Source organism: Lithobates pipiens, unplaced genomic scaffold (assembly GCF_037356315.1).
Source record: "Lithobates pipiens isolate NorthernLeopardFrog02 unplaced genomic scaffold, aLitPip1_a1.2 Scaffold_25, whole genome shotgun sequence".
In the NCBI taxonomy this organism is placed as follows: domain Eukaryota; kingdom Metazoa; phylum Chordata; class Amphibia; order Anura; family Ranidae; genus Lithobates; species Lithobates pipiens.
Window position 1 is genome coordinate 156,596,430 of NW_027507787.1, and position 15,186 is coordinate 156,611,615.

The window sequence follows — 15,186 nt, forward strand, 5'->3', positions numbered from 1 at the left end:
TACACTTTTCTGGGAACTAAAGTTGAACTTTAGGCTAAACAAATATGGGGTTGATTTACTAAAACTGGAGAGTACCAAATCTGGTTCAGCGGTACATGGTAGCCAATAAGCTTCCAGGGTTTTTTTTTTTTTTTTGTCAAAGCTTAATTGAACGCTCCAGTTTTAGGAAATCAACCCCATTTTGTCTAAATAAAGTCTATTCTTCCCTCATCTTAGCATACTGTGCGCATTTCTTCCAAATCCAGGCTATCGCAGCACAAAACTCCTGCACCTTGTCCCTGTGCAGGAGTTTCCTGTAGTACTGACCAGTCACTGCTGCACTCTTCTTGTGCAGGGTGACTGGTCTTGCATCCGCCCCCTCCTGTCATTTTCCGCAGTCAGTCTGTAGTGCGTGGGGCCACTGGATCCCCTCCCACAGCTCTTACTCTGCACAGACTATGTACAGCACAGTGATGATGTCACTGCTACTTCAAAGTTATTATCTGGGTGTTTAAAGGCATTTGATGCACACAAAGTAGACATCTTTTGGAGGAACATATTTAAAAGAAAACCGAAAAGGTGAAAAAAAAATTTATTTTATACACACAATGCAGGCAAGGAAAAGTAGTTTGACCTCTGCATACCAGAAAACTTCTTTACAGTAAGCACAATGGGAAAAAAAAAAAAAAAAAAACCACAAAAGGGAGAAGTGCAGCCAAACTCAATTGGCTGTACTTCTCCTGTGGATCACAGGACTGCAGTTCTTCTGCACTCCTGTGACCCATTTTTAGCAGACTGCAGGCTGAAGCACACCGTCAGCTGACATCACAGAGCCAGTTCAGGCTCAGGCAATATCCTGACAACAAAGTCGGGGTCCGCCCACATGCCTGGAATGGCACCCGGCTCATCCTCTTAGCGAGCCACTGAGAATCTGAGCCGGCCGCTCCCACCCCTCCACAGCCCAGCCCTCCAGTGAGTGAGGGGGGGCAGAGCAGACATCGCTGACCTATAGTACCTAGCTCTCTGCTCAGGAATCTCTGAGATCTGACTGATCGGCAGTGTTTGATCGCTCGGTTCTCAGTGTTAAAGCCTGTGGGGGACAGAGTCGGCATTGGATGGATGCTGTACCCACCTAGGTAAGCATGATTCTGCAAAATAAATAAAAACAACCATACTTCTCTTTTAAAAAGCCCGTGCTTTGCGGCTGTGATCCACCGATTGCAGGTGTGCTCAGCAGATTGCAAAAAAATAAATAATTACATGGGCTTCAAGATCATATGATCACTGTAATCACGTAATCCATAGCCTGTCTCACCAGCTTCTAATTGCTGCTAAAGGGGGCCATCAGTGACAGCCTGGTCACAGTACTGAAGGTACAGAATGACTGTGCTCCCAGCACAACACAGTCATGCTGGCTGAAAGCATATATGTAGTAGCATGGTAATGGCAAAGCGTTGGCGATGCCACAGTTTATTTGATTACGGAGTGAGAGTGTGACCAGATTCCTGGTCTTGAGCACCCAGCTGAAACATGGGAGACAAAAGGAGGAGATGGGTTGCTTGTAAGCAGAGATGTAGGTTGGGATCTTCCAACAGCATGGCACAAGGCCCACAGCCATGCTGCCACATACATGCATACAAACGGGCATTAAAAAGTTAAGACACAATACATGAACCTTAATGCCCGTACACACGGTCATGTTTTCCGACGGAAAATGTTCGATGGGAGCTTGTGGTCGGAAATTCCAACCGTGTGTAGGCTCCATCGGACATTTTCCATCGGAATTTCCATCACACAAAATTTGGGATCTGGATCTCAAATTTTCCGACAACAAAATCCATCGTCATAAATTCCGATCGTGTGTACACAATTCCGATGCACAAAGTTCCACGCGTGCTCGGAATCAAGCAAAGAGCTGTTGTGGCTATTGAACTTAATTTTTCTTGGCTCGTCGTAGGTGTTGTACATCACTGCGTTCTTGACGTTTGGAGTTTCCGACAAGATTTGTGTGACCGTGTGTGTGTATGCAAGACAAGTTTGAGCAAACATCCGTTGGAAAAAATCCATGGATTTTGTTGTCGGAATGTCCAATCGTGTGTACGGGGCATTAGGCTCCATGCACACTGGCTTAAAAAACATTTTGTGTTCTGCCTGTAGAAGCAACTCAATGTTATCCTATATGTGTCCATGTACATTAGGAGGTTTAGAGGCATATTTTGAGCTCAACATTTAGAGGCAGGAAAAAGAAGAAGAAAAAAAAAAAAACCCTTGTGGTTCACGTTTCTGATTGGAGCTTACTTTTTTTTTTTTTTTTTTTTTTAAGCCCAGTGTGCATGGAGCCTAATTATTCAACATAGTTGTAAAAGCGTTCAACAGTTAAAAGGAGCATCCCCAAAACCAGTGACAAAAAAATAAAATACAAAAAACGCTGTCACACCAACTGTGCTCCACTAAACATATTTATTTTTGTTTTCATATGTACACACACATTTTAGCAGAACTCAGCTTATAATCCAGTTTTTTTTTTATTTTTTTTGTAGAAAAATAGAGGTTCCAGCCACCATATTCTGTACTTTCACATCAAAATTAAATTTTCCTTTGGAAAGCTGAATAAAAATATTTTTCCCATTGCCCCTATCCCTTACCATCATGCTTTTTACAAAAAAAGCAATGTTTTTGCGCCTCTGGCACAAATGGAAAAGCGCTTCGGAGCAAGTCAGTTCTCCATTTCCACTTCTGAAAAAAAAAAAAAAAAAAAAAAGGAGGAGGAAGAAGAACTGTATGAACGAGCAGCAATAATAATGGAGTCATGGCACACCCTACCTACAATGAAGACAGGTTCAAGACTGTGAAGACTGCCCAAAAAACAGACCTTGTAAGAGGGGAATGACCATGAACGTGGAATGAACTCGAACAAATGGCACTTCAAGGATTCGTAGCTTATATCATCATCTTTTGCTGTACATCTACCTATCCCAAACGTTTATTTCTGCAATGGTTTATCTTAGAAAACTATTTTACAAAGGCTCTGTACCCATAAGTTTTAGAGAGATTTAGAAAACGGTGCTCGGCGATGCATGTTGTGCTGTCTTCGCTTTTAGTAACTCTCAAATTTCAGGCGCCCTCCGTCTCCTTCGCTCACAAAACGTTTTCTGCCCCTGCAATGAGAAAAAAAAAAAAAAGGACAAGATTAATTTTCAGGCAATATAAAAAAAAAAGAGTGCCAACACCATAAAGAGACAATAGAGACAAGCTGCTGGTTGGCTGCTATGTAAAAGCTTTTTATAAATTTTATTCAAGAGTCCAAGTAATGGTGGTATAGTGGGGAGCAGTATTCTTTAAAGAGGTTGCAAAGACTACAATTTATTTTTTATAACAAACTTTATAGTTATCTGCTCTGTGCAATTGCCAAGGAGACACCAGTTAATCTTACAAGGATAGTGTCTTAGGTTGGCCATACATTAAATAATTTTTTTGTTCAGGTTGAACAAAATAAAATATTTGTTTCTTCCATCCACACATTGTAGGTGGATGGGGGGAATCACTCCTACTGTCCTGTGTTCTGACAGCATAGTAGGGGCCACTTCCCTGCTGCTAGAACACAGTGGTTAGTGCTGCCAGCTATAGCTAGTGACACTGATCGTTTGGGGAAAAACCTAACAGGCTGGTAGTACACTAGTCGATTGTTAGATCATGGATCCAAATTCAGCCTGGCCCTGCTGAACTGGCTGAATTTGTATCCATGCATGGCCACCCCATCTGATCTCACAGATACGCTCTCCTTTGTCCCTAGTTAGTGACAGCGCTATGAATATCAGCCATGTTAAAGCTTCTAGCAGCCTTCCTCTCTAGCTGAACAAACAATCAAGGCAGGAAATTAACACATTTTAATTACAGGAAGTGATTTTTTTTTTTTTAAATCAGGGGGGGGGGGGGCTGGGGGAGTTTCCAGTAAGGAAGTGACTGTACTGCTCTGGGCTTCAACAAAATGGCAGCCTCTGGGAAGGAGAAATGGAAGCGATGCTGGAGGCAGTACACACCAATTTATGTAGCATAATTAATCATGTGTAATGTATGTTCTTTTGTTAAAGAACATTATTAATCAAACCATTATGGGTAAAGTTTTGCTTTAACAGCAACTAAGTGCATCCTGGGTACTGCTGGCTGCAGTTTACAGTAGTAATCTTAAAGCGTTTGTTACCCCAACACTTCACATTTCCTATATGTGCCTACTGTACCATGTACTTGTACGAAAAAGTCTCCTCTTCTCTTTGTATTGCTTCCTTTGTGTGAAATCCCTGGTGTTCCCGATAGTCCCCCTGCTTTCCTATTTTAAAAAAAAAACTGACCACACTAAGCAGGAGAGCAAAGAGTGGACAGTTTTCTAGCTATGCTGGGAACTCTCCTCCAATGTTTAGACTCGTCCCGATACGCCTCAGCTGCACAGTCATTCACTGGGAAGCTCAGCGTGTTGCGGCTTTTCCTCCCTTCCCCACAGCTCTTATGCAGCTGAGAACAGACAGAATGTGATCACAAAAAAATAATTTTTTTTTAGATCTATAAAAAAAATGTTTTGCTGTTCATTTCTATTTTAAACTGAATGGGTTGTTTGTTTTACAAGGTGATCGTTTACAATCAATTTGAGTTCTCTGCCCCTAGATAGGCCCGTAGCGTTGATCATCTGGTGCGGCGGAGGTTAATAGCAGCAGCTGCACTTGTGACAGACACTCAAAAAAGGTGCCAACTAAGCCCGCCCTTTCCACCCCTGTGCATCATTCATAGCACTCATACTATAGTATGTATGCAAAAGCTTTTGTGATTGGAGGATGGGTGGATGAATGAGAAAAAAAAAAAAAAAAAAAAAAAAAAAAAAAAAAAAGGTACAACAATCAACACTTGCTTCTGGTAAGCAGTGCCCCTAAAGAAAATAAAATGTAAACAGCTTTAAAAGTATGCCTAGAAAGCCCTTCTTTGGTTGCTCAGGATAAGATAGTGAATGTCACTAATGGTGATGCAGACAGTATTAAACGCTTGACAGGGGTTCTAACCCTTCACCAGTATATCCAAATTAAAAACCAAAAATGTTGTCTTTAGTTATATTGTAGGTGAGGTTTAAAAAAAAAAAAAAAAAAAAAAAAAAGACACAGCCTACCGGTATGTGTGTGCATTTATGTCAGTACTACATTCTATAGCCCTGTATTTTGTAGTAGTTTAGGTGCCCATCTAATAGTTTTTTTAAAGCCATCAATGCTCACTGCTGAAACCACCACTTGTGGAAGAGAACTCCACATCCTTACCACTCTGACAGTAACGTTTTATCCCTATGTGGGTCACCAGTGCGTTATTTGTACATTGAAATCATATCCCCTTCTCAAGTGTCTCCTCTCCAGAGGAAAAAAAAAGTTCAATGCTTGTAATCTTTCCTTATAGCGAATGTCCTCCAGTCCCTTTATTAGTTTTGTTGCCCTTCTCTGGACTCCATTTCAAGTGCATCCTTTCTGAGGACTGGTGCCCAAAACTGGACGGCATACTCCAGGTGTGGCCAGACCAGAGACTTGTAGAGCGGGAGAATTATTGTTTTATTTCTGGAGTCAATTCCCTTTTTTAATCCACGCCAATATTATATTGGCTTTGCTTGCAAGTGCTGAGCCTGTCATCTACTTGGACCCCCAGGTCCTTTTTTACATCCTAGTACCCTCCAGGAGGTTCTCCCCCTAGTGTATAGATTGCATTCATATTTTTACCACCCAAATGCATTATTTTACATTAAACCTCATTTGCCATGTAGTTGCCCACCCCATTAAATTTGTTCAGATCTTCTTGCAAGGTTACCACATCCTGCGGAGAGGTTATTGCTCTGCTTAGCTTAGTATCGTCCGCAAATACAGAGATTGAACAGTTTACCCCATCCTCCAGGTCATTCGGACCATTCTGAGTACTCCCCATTTATCACTATACTTGAAGTGCACCTTTAAAAGTGAAACCATGAAAGCTGAATTAATAACTGCCAGTGACACTTCGGTCATCCCGATCCCAGTAAATTCATATACTGGGACTTTTCATTGGCTCCATGCTTCTTCCAAGATAGTGGCTCAGGCTATAAAGATTAGGATCCTGAAACTATAAAACCTGGTCAGCCATAGCACCTTATTTCCTTCATAACAGGCTCCCCTTTTATTGCAATAATTTTTAGTTTTAAAAGTCAGTGTACAAAACATTGCATGTGCTGAGACCCGGAGCGCCATACCAGCTGGGAAGCGGCAGATTGCTATAGACTGCTGTACATAAAGACAAGCTGCCCCTTTTTGCGGAGCCAAAAACACATCCTTGGTTCCAAGGATTAAAGTTCTATAAAATGTTTACAAGCGTAAAGCGAGAGCTTGCTTTACTCTTTACTGCACCCAAAGCGAAGCCAAATCCCATGTAAAATCATACATAAAACCCATTGTTTCCACAAGGAAGATCAAGAGTGAAGATTTAATTTAGCTTCACCCAACCCATTGCCGAGCGCTTTGAAAGGTCTTTCATTGTCCTTAATGGAATTTTAGATATTGTAGGATCAGGATTAAAGAGCATTTTTTTTTTGCTCCCCTGTTAAAATAAACCAGCAGCTTTTAAATGCAAATATTTACTTTCAATGCAAAGCTGTCCCCTTATCTGCCACTTGATATCCTCAGTCTTCAGGGCTGGATGACTGCCAGAGTCAGTCTATCCACTTTCTGTGAGCCCAGGCTGGCATGGACACACTCCTCTGCAGGGTTTTACACAATCTGGGCTCACAGTACTCTTGCTCACATGTGCCGCTAAAGAAGCTGGCCATTCATGGTTAGTAGTAGTTTTTTTTTTTTTCTGCTAGTGAACAGATTCTCCATCCACACAAAAGCAGGTGAATGAAGGAATCTCCCGGTACATTGTATTACAACAGCGGCACCCACCACAGTCAGAACACACTAAGCAACGTCTGCCACTGACTGGCTACAGCTGCTGATAACAATTTTTATTTACCTGCTATGTGCAATGGTTTTTAACAGAGCAGCCTGGATTCTCCTCTTCTCGGGTCCCCCCTTGCACTTCCCGTTCTCCAACCCCCAGCAAGTGCACCCATAGGAAGCCGCTTCCAATGGGGGCACTTGTGCAAGCTTGATCCTGAGCAGGGCTGTTTGTGTCACAGCCCTACTCTGCCCTGTCCCCCACTCTCAGGCTTTAAATTAACAACAGCCAAACCTGTGAGAGCTGGGAGAGAGGACGTGCACAGCGCTGGACCAAGTTTGGGTTCAGCTGAGCATTTAGGAAGGGCAGGGAGGCACTATTAAAAGTTTTTTTTTTACCTTAATGCAGAGATGATATTAAAATGGTTATTAGTTAAAAAAAAAAAAAAAAAAACGCACGATCGTCTTCTTCTTGGGATCCCTGCTGGCACTCCTGGCTCCTCTCTTGCTGGTGCCCCCATAAGTAAACCGATTTGCAAGGGGGCACTCATACAGGCTCGCTCCTGAGCCCCACTGCTGCGTCCATTGACAGATAGCAGGACTTGGCCCTGCCCCCCACCACAGGAGTTGATTGAGAGGAGTGGGAGCAAATGGCTTCCGCTGCTATCGATCTGCCCAGGGAGTAGGGACAAAGCCAGGAGAGCCGCAGCTCCCATGCACAACGCTGCATCCTGATGGGGTTCAAGCTAAAGGGGAGTGAGATGGAGAGTCTGACAGAGAAGGTTTTTTTTACCTTAATGCAGAGAATGCATTAGGGTAGAAAACCTTGATGCTTTAGAACAGCCTTTCTCAACCAGGGTTCCGTGGAACCCTGGGGTTTGTCCAGAGGTTGCTAGGAGTTCCTTGATCAAAGGAGCACCTTTTGTTTCTCAGGTAAACAACTACTGACCCCAATTATCTTTTTAGCCATCTGTAAGGGGGGGGGGGGGGGTTCTTCCTAATAACCCTAAATGCAAAGTGGATTTTTCCTTTTGACCATGACACTAATGTACCTTGAGCTCCAATTTCAAGAGTTCCGCCATGTTAGAAAGGTTGAGAGAGGCTGCTTTAGAACCACTTTAAAGCAGAGTTACGCCAATTATTATTTTTTTTTTTTTAAGTCAACAGCTACAAATACTGCAGCTGCTGACTTCTAAAATATGGACGCTTACCTGTCCATGGCGCCTGCAATGTCGGCACCCGAAGCCCATCTGTCCCTCGGCTCTCTCGGATGGAGGCGCCGCCATCTTTGGTAAGGGAGTCAGGAAGTGAAGCCTTGGGGCTTCACAGCCAAATTTCCCGCTGCGCGATCCCACTGGTCCCTGCTGTCTTCTGGGACCTGTGTGTGTCTCAGCCGGACATGATGTAGATAACCGCGGAAACTGCGGCTATCTATGCCCGGAAGTTATGCTTTAGTGCTCATTTACACTTGGTTTGCCATGTAAAGAATTTTCCATGTTGGATCGCTTTTCAGAGGGCATTTGACAGATGGCAATATATCGCCTCCTCATTGCCTATTTTAATCGCTTAAGCCCCACACCAGTCACTTGAATGGCAATTGCAACAGTAGGGATACGTTTTGCTGTGCCAGAAATCATTGCAGCATATTGTACATCCTACTCTGCAGCTAAAGGGGGAGTGGTTAGACAGAAAAAAAACTGTAGCTCAGCACATCTTTCTGGCCTAGGCACAGAGCATACTTTGTTTACAGAGTAAAGTCACCTTGAAGGACACTGATCCCTGATTGGTTTGGATATGATTCCAGCTTTAAAGCAGTCTTCCACAAAACGTTCCAGTACAGAGTACGCATTCGGCACATCCAGATTTATGTCTGGAATCTCATGGTAAATTCTGTCATAACCCTGGAAGAAAAACACAAAACAGCATCCGATCAGGTAGGGGTCAGGAGAAAAACAAACACAAAACACACACACACACACACCAAATGTGAACCTTCACCTACTGCAAAATAATTTTAGCAGGTTTAAAAGCAAAACTGAACTGATATCAAAATCAAACATAACATATGATGCAGTCTGTCAGTAGCAGCATTAGTTCAGGTGTTGTAACCATAGTTTTAGGGCCCCTTCACACTAGCAGAGGGGTGTATGCATGCTGTGGCCACAATGTATGGGTTTGTAGCCAAGGCAGGAATTATACACTCTTCAGAGATCAAAGCACATGTGAACAAGCCCCTATTGCCTGTGAATGCTGCCAATAGATCTATTCTTCCACTTCCTATACCAAGCCAAGCTGTCCAGAAATAGGGGCAGTTCAAAACTCCTTTCTTATTAAAATCTTCAAAATGTATTGATTATCCATAAAAGACAGTAACAGGCAGCAGATGTAAACACGTTTTAGCCTTGTGGGCTTTGTTCACTAGTGTAGTGGATATGGATAATCAGTACATTAAGATTTTAAAGATCAAGCAATAAGTTGCAGACCATCTTTTCTTATGATTGCCATTGCAGCTTTGCGACTGCCTTTCCGCACCCAGGTAGATCTGAAAAAATGTTCTAATCTTATTTGGTTGTAGCACCCTGCCTCTGCTTTAGTCAAAAGAAACAGTTACAGGGGTTGGTACAAAACCATAGAACATGGCTAAAGGGTGCTTACAATGTTCAGCATTTTTTCATAAGGCTTAAAGAGGAAGTAAACCCTGATGAGTTTACTTCCTCTTTCATTCCCTGTAAAGGTAAAGCATAATTGACTACTATGCATTGCATAGTAGTCCATTATGTGTCACTTACCTGAAACAGGAGCCAACGAAGTCACCGCTGTCCCCTGTAGTCCGGTGCATCCATCTTCTCGGTGGGTCTCGCTGCTCCGCCACTGTCATTCGGCGAAGCCGCGATGACGTCACTCCCGCGCATGCGCACGGGAGCCGCCACTCGCGGCATATTGCCGTTGACCGCGGCACGCTCAGTTTGCCTGCGCGCCGCTGTCTACGGCGCATGCGCCGTAGACAGTGGTGCTTGTCTTTCGGCAAATATCTCCTAAACCGTGTAGGTTTAGGAGATATTTCTTGGACCTACAGGCAAGCCTTAATCTAGGCTTACCTGTAGGTCAAAGTGTGTTGTAAGGGTTTACAACCACTTTAAATCTCTAATTCTAATGGTTTTGACAGGTACCCGCTCCCACTTCCGGCTAAGTTTGCTGTGGCAAACTCAGATGGAAGTTTGTCCGTCTCCTTCCCCCGCACCCAGCCCATTCACAAAGCGCAGCACACTTTGCACATATGCAGCAGGAAACCGCTGTACGCCACTAGATCCCTGGACAGGCAAGTGCCCTAAAATTCAAAGTCAACAACTACAGTATTTGTAGCTGCTGACTTTAAATTGTTTTCTGAAGAAGCCTAGAGCTCCTTTTTAAAGTCCTATTAAAAGTACACGTCCAAGTATTGACAATGCTGTTGTGCGATTTCACTGCAGAACAAACAGCGCCTGTTACAGGAAGTGAAAAAATACCGGATCTACTGGCAGGATCAATAGGTTGTAAGCCTATGATACAGGAAATAAGAAAAAAATGGTTTTTAAAGTATGTGTAAAGAAGCCTTGAACCTATGAACAGAGTATAGCAATATCAGTTGCAAAATAAACGTTAAAAAAATAAATAAAAAAAAAAGTTATTTGACGAAGCCTCTATACACACTTTTCCTTTGCTTTCTGCAGTCACATGATATCTAGGTACTACCCCTCCTTCACACCAACTGTATGGGAAGGGGGTGGAGACTGTAAGGCCCCTTGCACACAGGCATCATAATTTACTGATGTTTACTCAGGAACTTGTGACGCCTGTGTGCAAGGGGCCAAAAACTGTGTACAGACCCGAGTAATATTCAGGACAGGCCATTTAAAGTACCCTTGAGTAAATGATGAGTAAAGGTGTGAAAGCATATAGACGAGTACAGACGGGTAAAATTCTTCTTCATTGCCAGCAGGGGCGTAACTATAGGGGTGCAGCAGTCGCGACCACAACTGGGCCCTGTGCTGCAGGGGGCCCATGCAGCCCCCTCTACATATGGCCGGCAGCAGCATAGGCAGCTAGGGGTACCAGTGCACCATGCACACGGGTGGCTGGAGGTGGAGGGTGACTAGCAGAGCTCTATGCTCGACTATCGCACTGGCTGCTCTTTAGTTGTGCATACCCCGCATGACCTGTGTCCTCGGCTGGCTCCTCAGAGTACCCCTCTCCTGCTCCATGCATTGCCGCTCAGTCCAATGTCTGTTCGCCCCAGCCAGAGTCCCCGCTGATTGCCAGTACTGTAATACAGTATACTCAAATATACTTGCATAAACATTAAGCGAGTAAAACACACAAGTAAATTAATGCACTCAAATGTAAAATGTTCTATTTTTGTTTTGCTACACTGTACTCAACTCTGCATTACTGATCTTTATTCAGCTGTGTGTAGTGTCTTATAGACAACAATGCATCTCATTTCAGATCAGTAACATTTTTTACTCCTGTGTGCAACAGACCTAAGCCCCGATTCACACTGACTGTGGAAATGAAAATGTGATGATTCAGTTGAACTTGCACGATTTTATTTCCATGTCAGTCCCGATTTTGGGGGGCGATTTCAGAGACATCTGTGTGGGTTTCTGCACAGATATCAATGGAAATCGTACCCCGAAATCACCAAAAGTAGTACAGAAATGGCTTTAGGGAATCGGTGCAGCACCACAAATGCGGCGTCAAACCGTGAACAGCAATCCAAGTCTGGCCACAGATTTTCTATTGGATTCAGGTCTGGGCTTTGACCACTCAAGTGTTACTTTAGCAGTGTGTTTGGGGTCATTGTCCTGCTGGAAGGTGAACATCCGTCCTAGCTTCAAATCACACACAGAGTGATACAGGATTTGCTCAAGAATATCCCTGTATTTAGCATCATCCATCTTTCCCTCAACTTTGACCAGTTTCCCAGTCCCAACTGCTGAAAAACACCCGCAAACATGATGCTGCCACTACCACGTTTCAATGTGTGGATGGCATTTTTTGGGTGATGTGTTTTTGCCGGATGTTTTCTTTGATGGCCAAAAAGTTAAATTTTAGTCTCATGAGACCAGAGCACTTTCCTCATTTTGGGAGTCTCAAAAATGTACCATTTTGTTTTTTCTTCTGGCCACTCTGCCATAAAGCCTAACTCTATGGATCGTGCAGCTAATTGTCCTATGTACAGATACTCCAGTCTCTGCTGTGGAGCTCTGCAGCTTCTCCAGGGTTACCTTAGGTCTCTGTGCTGCCTCTCTGATTAATGCCCACCCCCCTGACCTGTCCGTGAGTTTGAGTGCGGCCGTCTCTTGGCAGGTTTGCTCTTGTGCCATGTTCTTTCCATTTGGTTATGGCAGATTTGATGGTGCTCCTAGGGATCATCAAATTTTTTTTTTTTTTTTTTTTTTTTTTTTTTTTTTTATAACCTAACCATGACTTTTACTTCTCAAACATTGTCCCTTACTTGTTTGGAGAGAGTTCCTTGGTCATCATGGCAGTGTTTGGTTAATGGTGCCCCTTGCTTAGGTGTTTCAAAAAAAACAAAAAAAAAAAAAAAGGTGTGTATATGTAATGACAGATCATGCGACACTTAGATTGTACACAGGTGGACATCTTTTCACCAATTATGTGACTCCTGAAGGTAATTGGTTGCACTAGAGCTTTTTATGGGCTTCATAACAAAGGGGATGAATACATACGCACATGCCAATTATTTTTTTTTTTTTTATTTCTGAAAAAGTTTTATGTATACATTTTTCTAATTATTTTTCACCAACTTAGGCTATTATGTTCTGATCCACCACATATAATTCAAATTTAAAAAAACATTAAACAAAAGGCTGTAATGTAATAGGTAATAAAGGGGGGTGAATACTTTTGCAAGGCACTGTATACCTCTTGCTATATGGAGAGCTAGAAATTTTGCCAAATGCTGTAGATGGAGACATAGGGATGAGCAACATTCCTAGACACTCCCTGCTCAGCACTGTGAAAAGCACAACAATTTTTCATCAGTCTGTGCATATCTGTCTATCAATGCCATTACAGGTCTGAACTTGTAGGTAGCATTGACAGAATGCAATAAGAAAACGGAGACTGGCAGGATAATTAGGTATTTTGGACTTTACTTCTATGAAAATGACATACAGTGGTTATAGAAAATAAATCACTGCCCTTTAAAATAATCTTCGCAGCCTGAAATGAAGACAAAAAGTTTGTTTTATCCAGCTATATTTACACAGTGCAGCTTATAACATCCAAGTGAAAGATATAACACCAACATGTCTTAAAAAAAAAAAAATTCTAAAACAGAAATCACTGAGATGGAAAAAGGATCACCCCCCCCCCCCCCCCCCCCTCCGTCAGTATTTTGTTGAACAACCTTTTGCTTTAAAAGCAGAGATACACTCAAAAGTGGAAGCTCTGCTTATCTGCCTCCAACCCCCCCCCCCCGCTACAATTGGTTGGGGGGGGGGGGGGGCGCGATTACCTGTTTTGATTTTGTACCCATCCCCACTTCCAGGAGACCTTGTCGCAGGAAGTGTGGCCCTTCGCCTCCTTTCCCCGCTGTCGGGCCATTCAGAAAGGGCAGCAGGGAACTGGCAGTGCGGTTTCCCTTACAAGGAATGGCTGTGGCAGCACCCAAGAGCCGGTTGTAAAAAAATCAATAAAAAAAAAATCAGCTGGGTTGCCGACATCAGAGGACCCCTGGACAGGCAAATGTAAAAGTTAGTAGCTACAATATTTGTAGCAGCTGGACTTTTATTTTTTGGGAGGGGCCCTAGAGCTCCACTTTAGTTACAGCATTTAGTCTGTTGGGATATGTCTCTACTAACTTTGCATATCTAGATTTTGCAATACTTGCCCACTCATCTTTGCAGAACTGCTCAAGTAAATTTGACAGCCACTTTCACACAAAAGACAGTGTGGAGTAGGGCATGGTAATTCCGTAATAGGGAAATAGATAAGCTGCAGGGAGACCATAAGCAATACTGGTAACTAGTCCTTTGCCTTCTACAGTGAGGGAAAAAAAAGTATTTGACAGTATTTGCATTTTATTGAGAGAAAAAATAAATAAATCTGGCCCCTTTGCAAAACATGACTTAGTACTTGGTGGCAAAACCTTGCTGGCAATCACAGAGGTCAGACGTTTCTTGTAGTTGGCCACCACGTTTGCATACATTGAGAGGGATTTTGTCCCACTCTGCTTTGCAGATAGTCTCCAAGTCATTAAAGTGGTTGTTAACCCACTTTTACTTTTCCCATCCTCTCTGTACCATAATAAGTGTCCTTGCTTGTGTAATGTAAAGAAATCTACCTATCTGTACCTATACGAGCTTGGCTCCCGGCGCTCAGCTGACTTGTCAGCTCTCTTCTCTCTCGGCTCACAGTTCCAGTGGACGGGCCGAGCCATCCCGCTGATGTCAGCCAGGGAGGAGGGGGGAGAGAGGAGAGATAGCAGACAATCAGCTGAGCGCCAGGAGCCACGCTCCTATAGGTACAGATGGGCAGATTGTTTACATTACACAGACACACTTATTATAGTACAGAGGGGATTACAGCATTTAGCTGCAGATATGAGAGCAGCAGCTGCAGCGTGGGGGGGGGGGGGGGGGGGGGGTTGGCTGGCGTTCGCTGGTACGAGTGACAGAGAGGGGGAGATGAGGACACGGGGGGGGGGGGGGGGGGGGTTGGGATGAGAATAGAGGCACTGTGCTGTGTAACATGTTTTTTTTATTTTTATTGGGGTTAACAAATGCATTTAGGTTTTGGAGGTGGATGTTTCGCAACTCAAACCTTTAGCTCCCTCCACATATTTTCTATGGGATTAAGGTCTGGAGACTGGCTAGGCCACTCCAAGACCTTAATGTGCTTCTTTTTGAATCACTCCTTTGTTGCCTTGGCCATGTGTTTTGGGTCATTGTCATGCTGGAATACCCATCCATGATCCATTTTCAATGCCCTGGCTGAAGGAAGGAGGTTCCCACTCTTGTTTGGGTGGTGTTTTTGGAGTCATAGGCAACATTGCATCTCTTCCAAAACAAGGTGAGTTGAGTTGAGACCAAAGAGCTTGATTTTGGTTTCATCTGACCACAACACTTTTACCCAGTTCTCCTCTGAAGCATTTAGATGTTCATTAGCAAACAGAGGGACCTGTACATGTGCTTTCTTGAGCAGGGGGACTTTGCAGGCGCTGCAGGATTTCAGTCTTCCATGGCGTAGTGTGTTACCAATTGTTTTCTTG

At 43.4% G+C, this 15,186-nt stretch overlaps 1 protein-coding gene across 4 annotated transcripts in view; it reads right to left on the reverse strand.

Moving 5' to 3' along the window:
• Positions 1 to 2,420: 2,420 nt before the first annotated feature.
• PDCD4 (programmed cell death 4) overlaps positions 2,421 to 15,186 on the reverse strand; it is a 66,261-nt gene continuing 53,495 nt past the window's right edge. For 3 of the 4 annotated variants that reach the window (XM_077455052.1, XM_077455053.1, XM_077455054.1), the window contains exons 11-12: positions 8,670 to 8,809; positions 2,421 to 3,137 (exon numbers count right to left, since the gene is read on the reverse strand). In XM_077455052.1, coding sequence (XP_077311178.1) covers positions 3,077 to 3,137; positions 8,670 to 8,809 — 201 coding nt within the window. In that variant the 3' untranslated portion in view covers positions 2,421 to 3,076. Of the gene's footprint in view, positions 3,138 to 8,669; positions 8,810 to 11,094; positions 11,210 to 15,186 lie in introns of those variants that run through there. The other variant, XM_077455055.1, reaches the window with a different exon arrangement.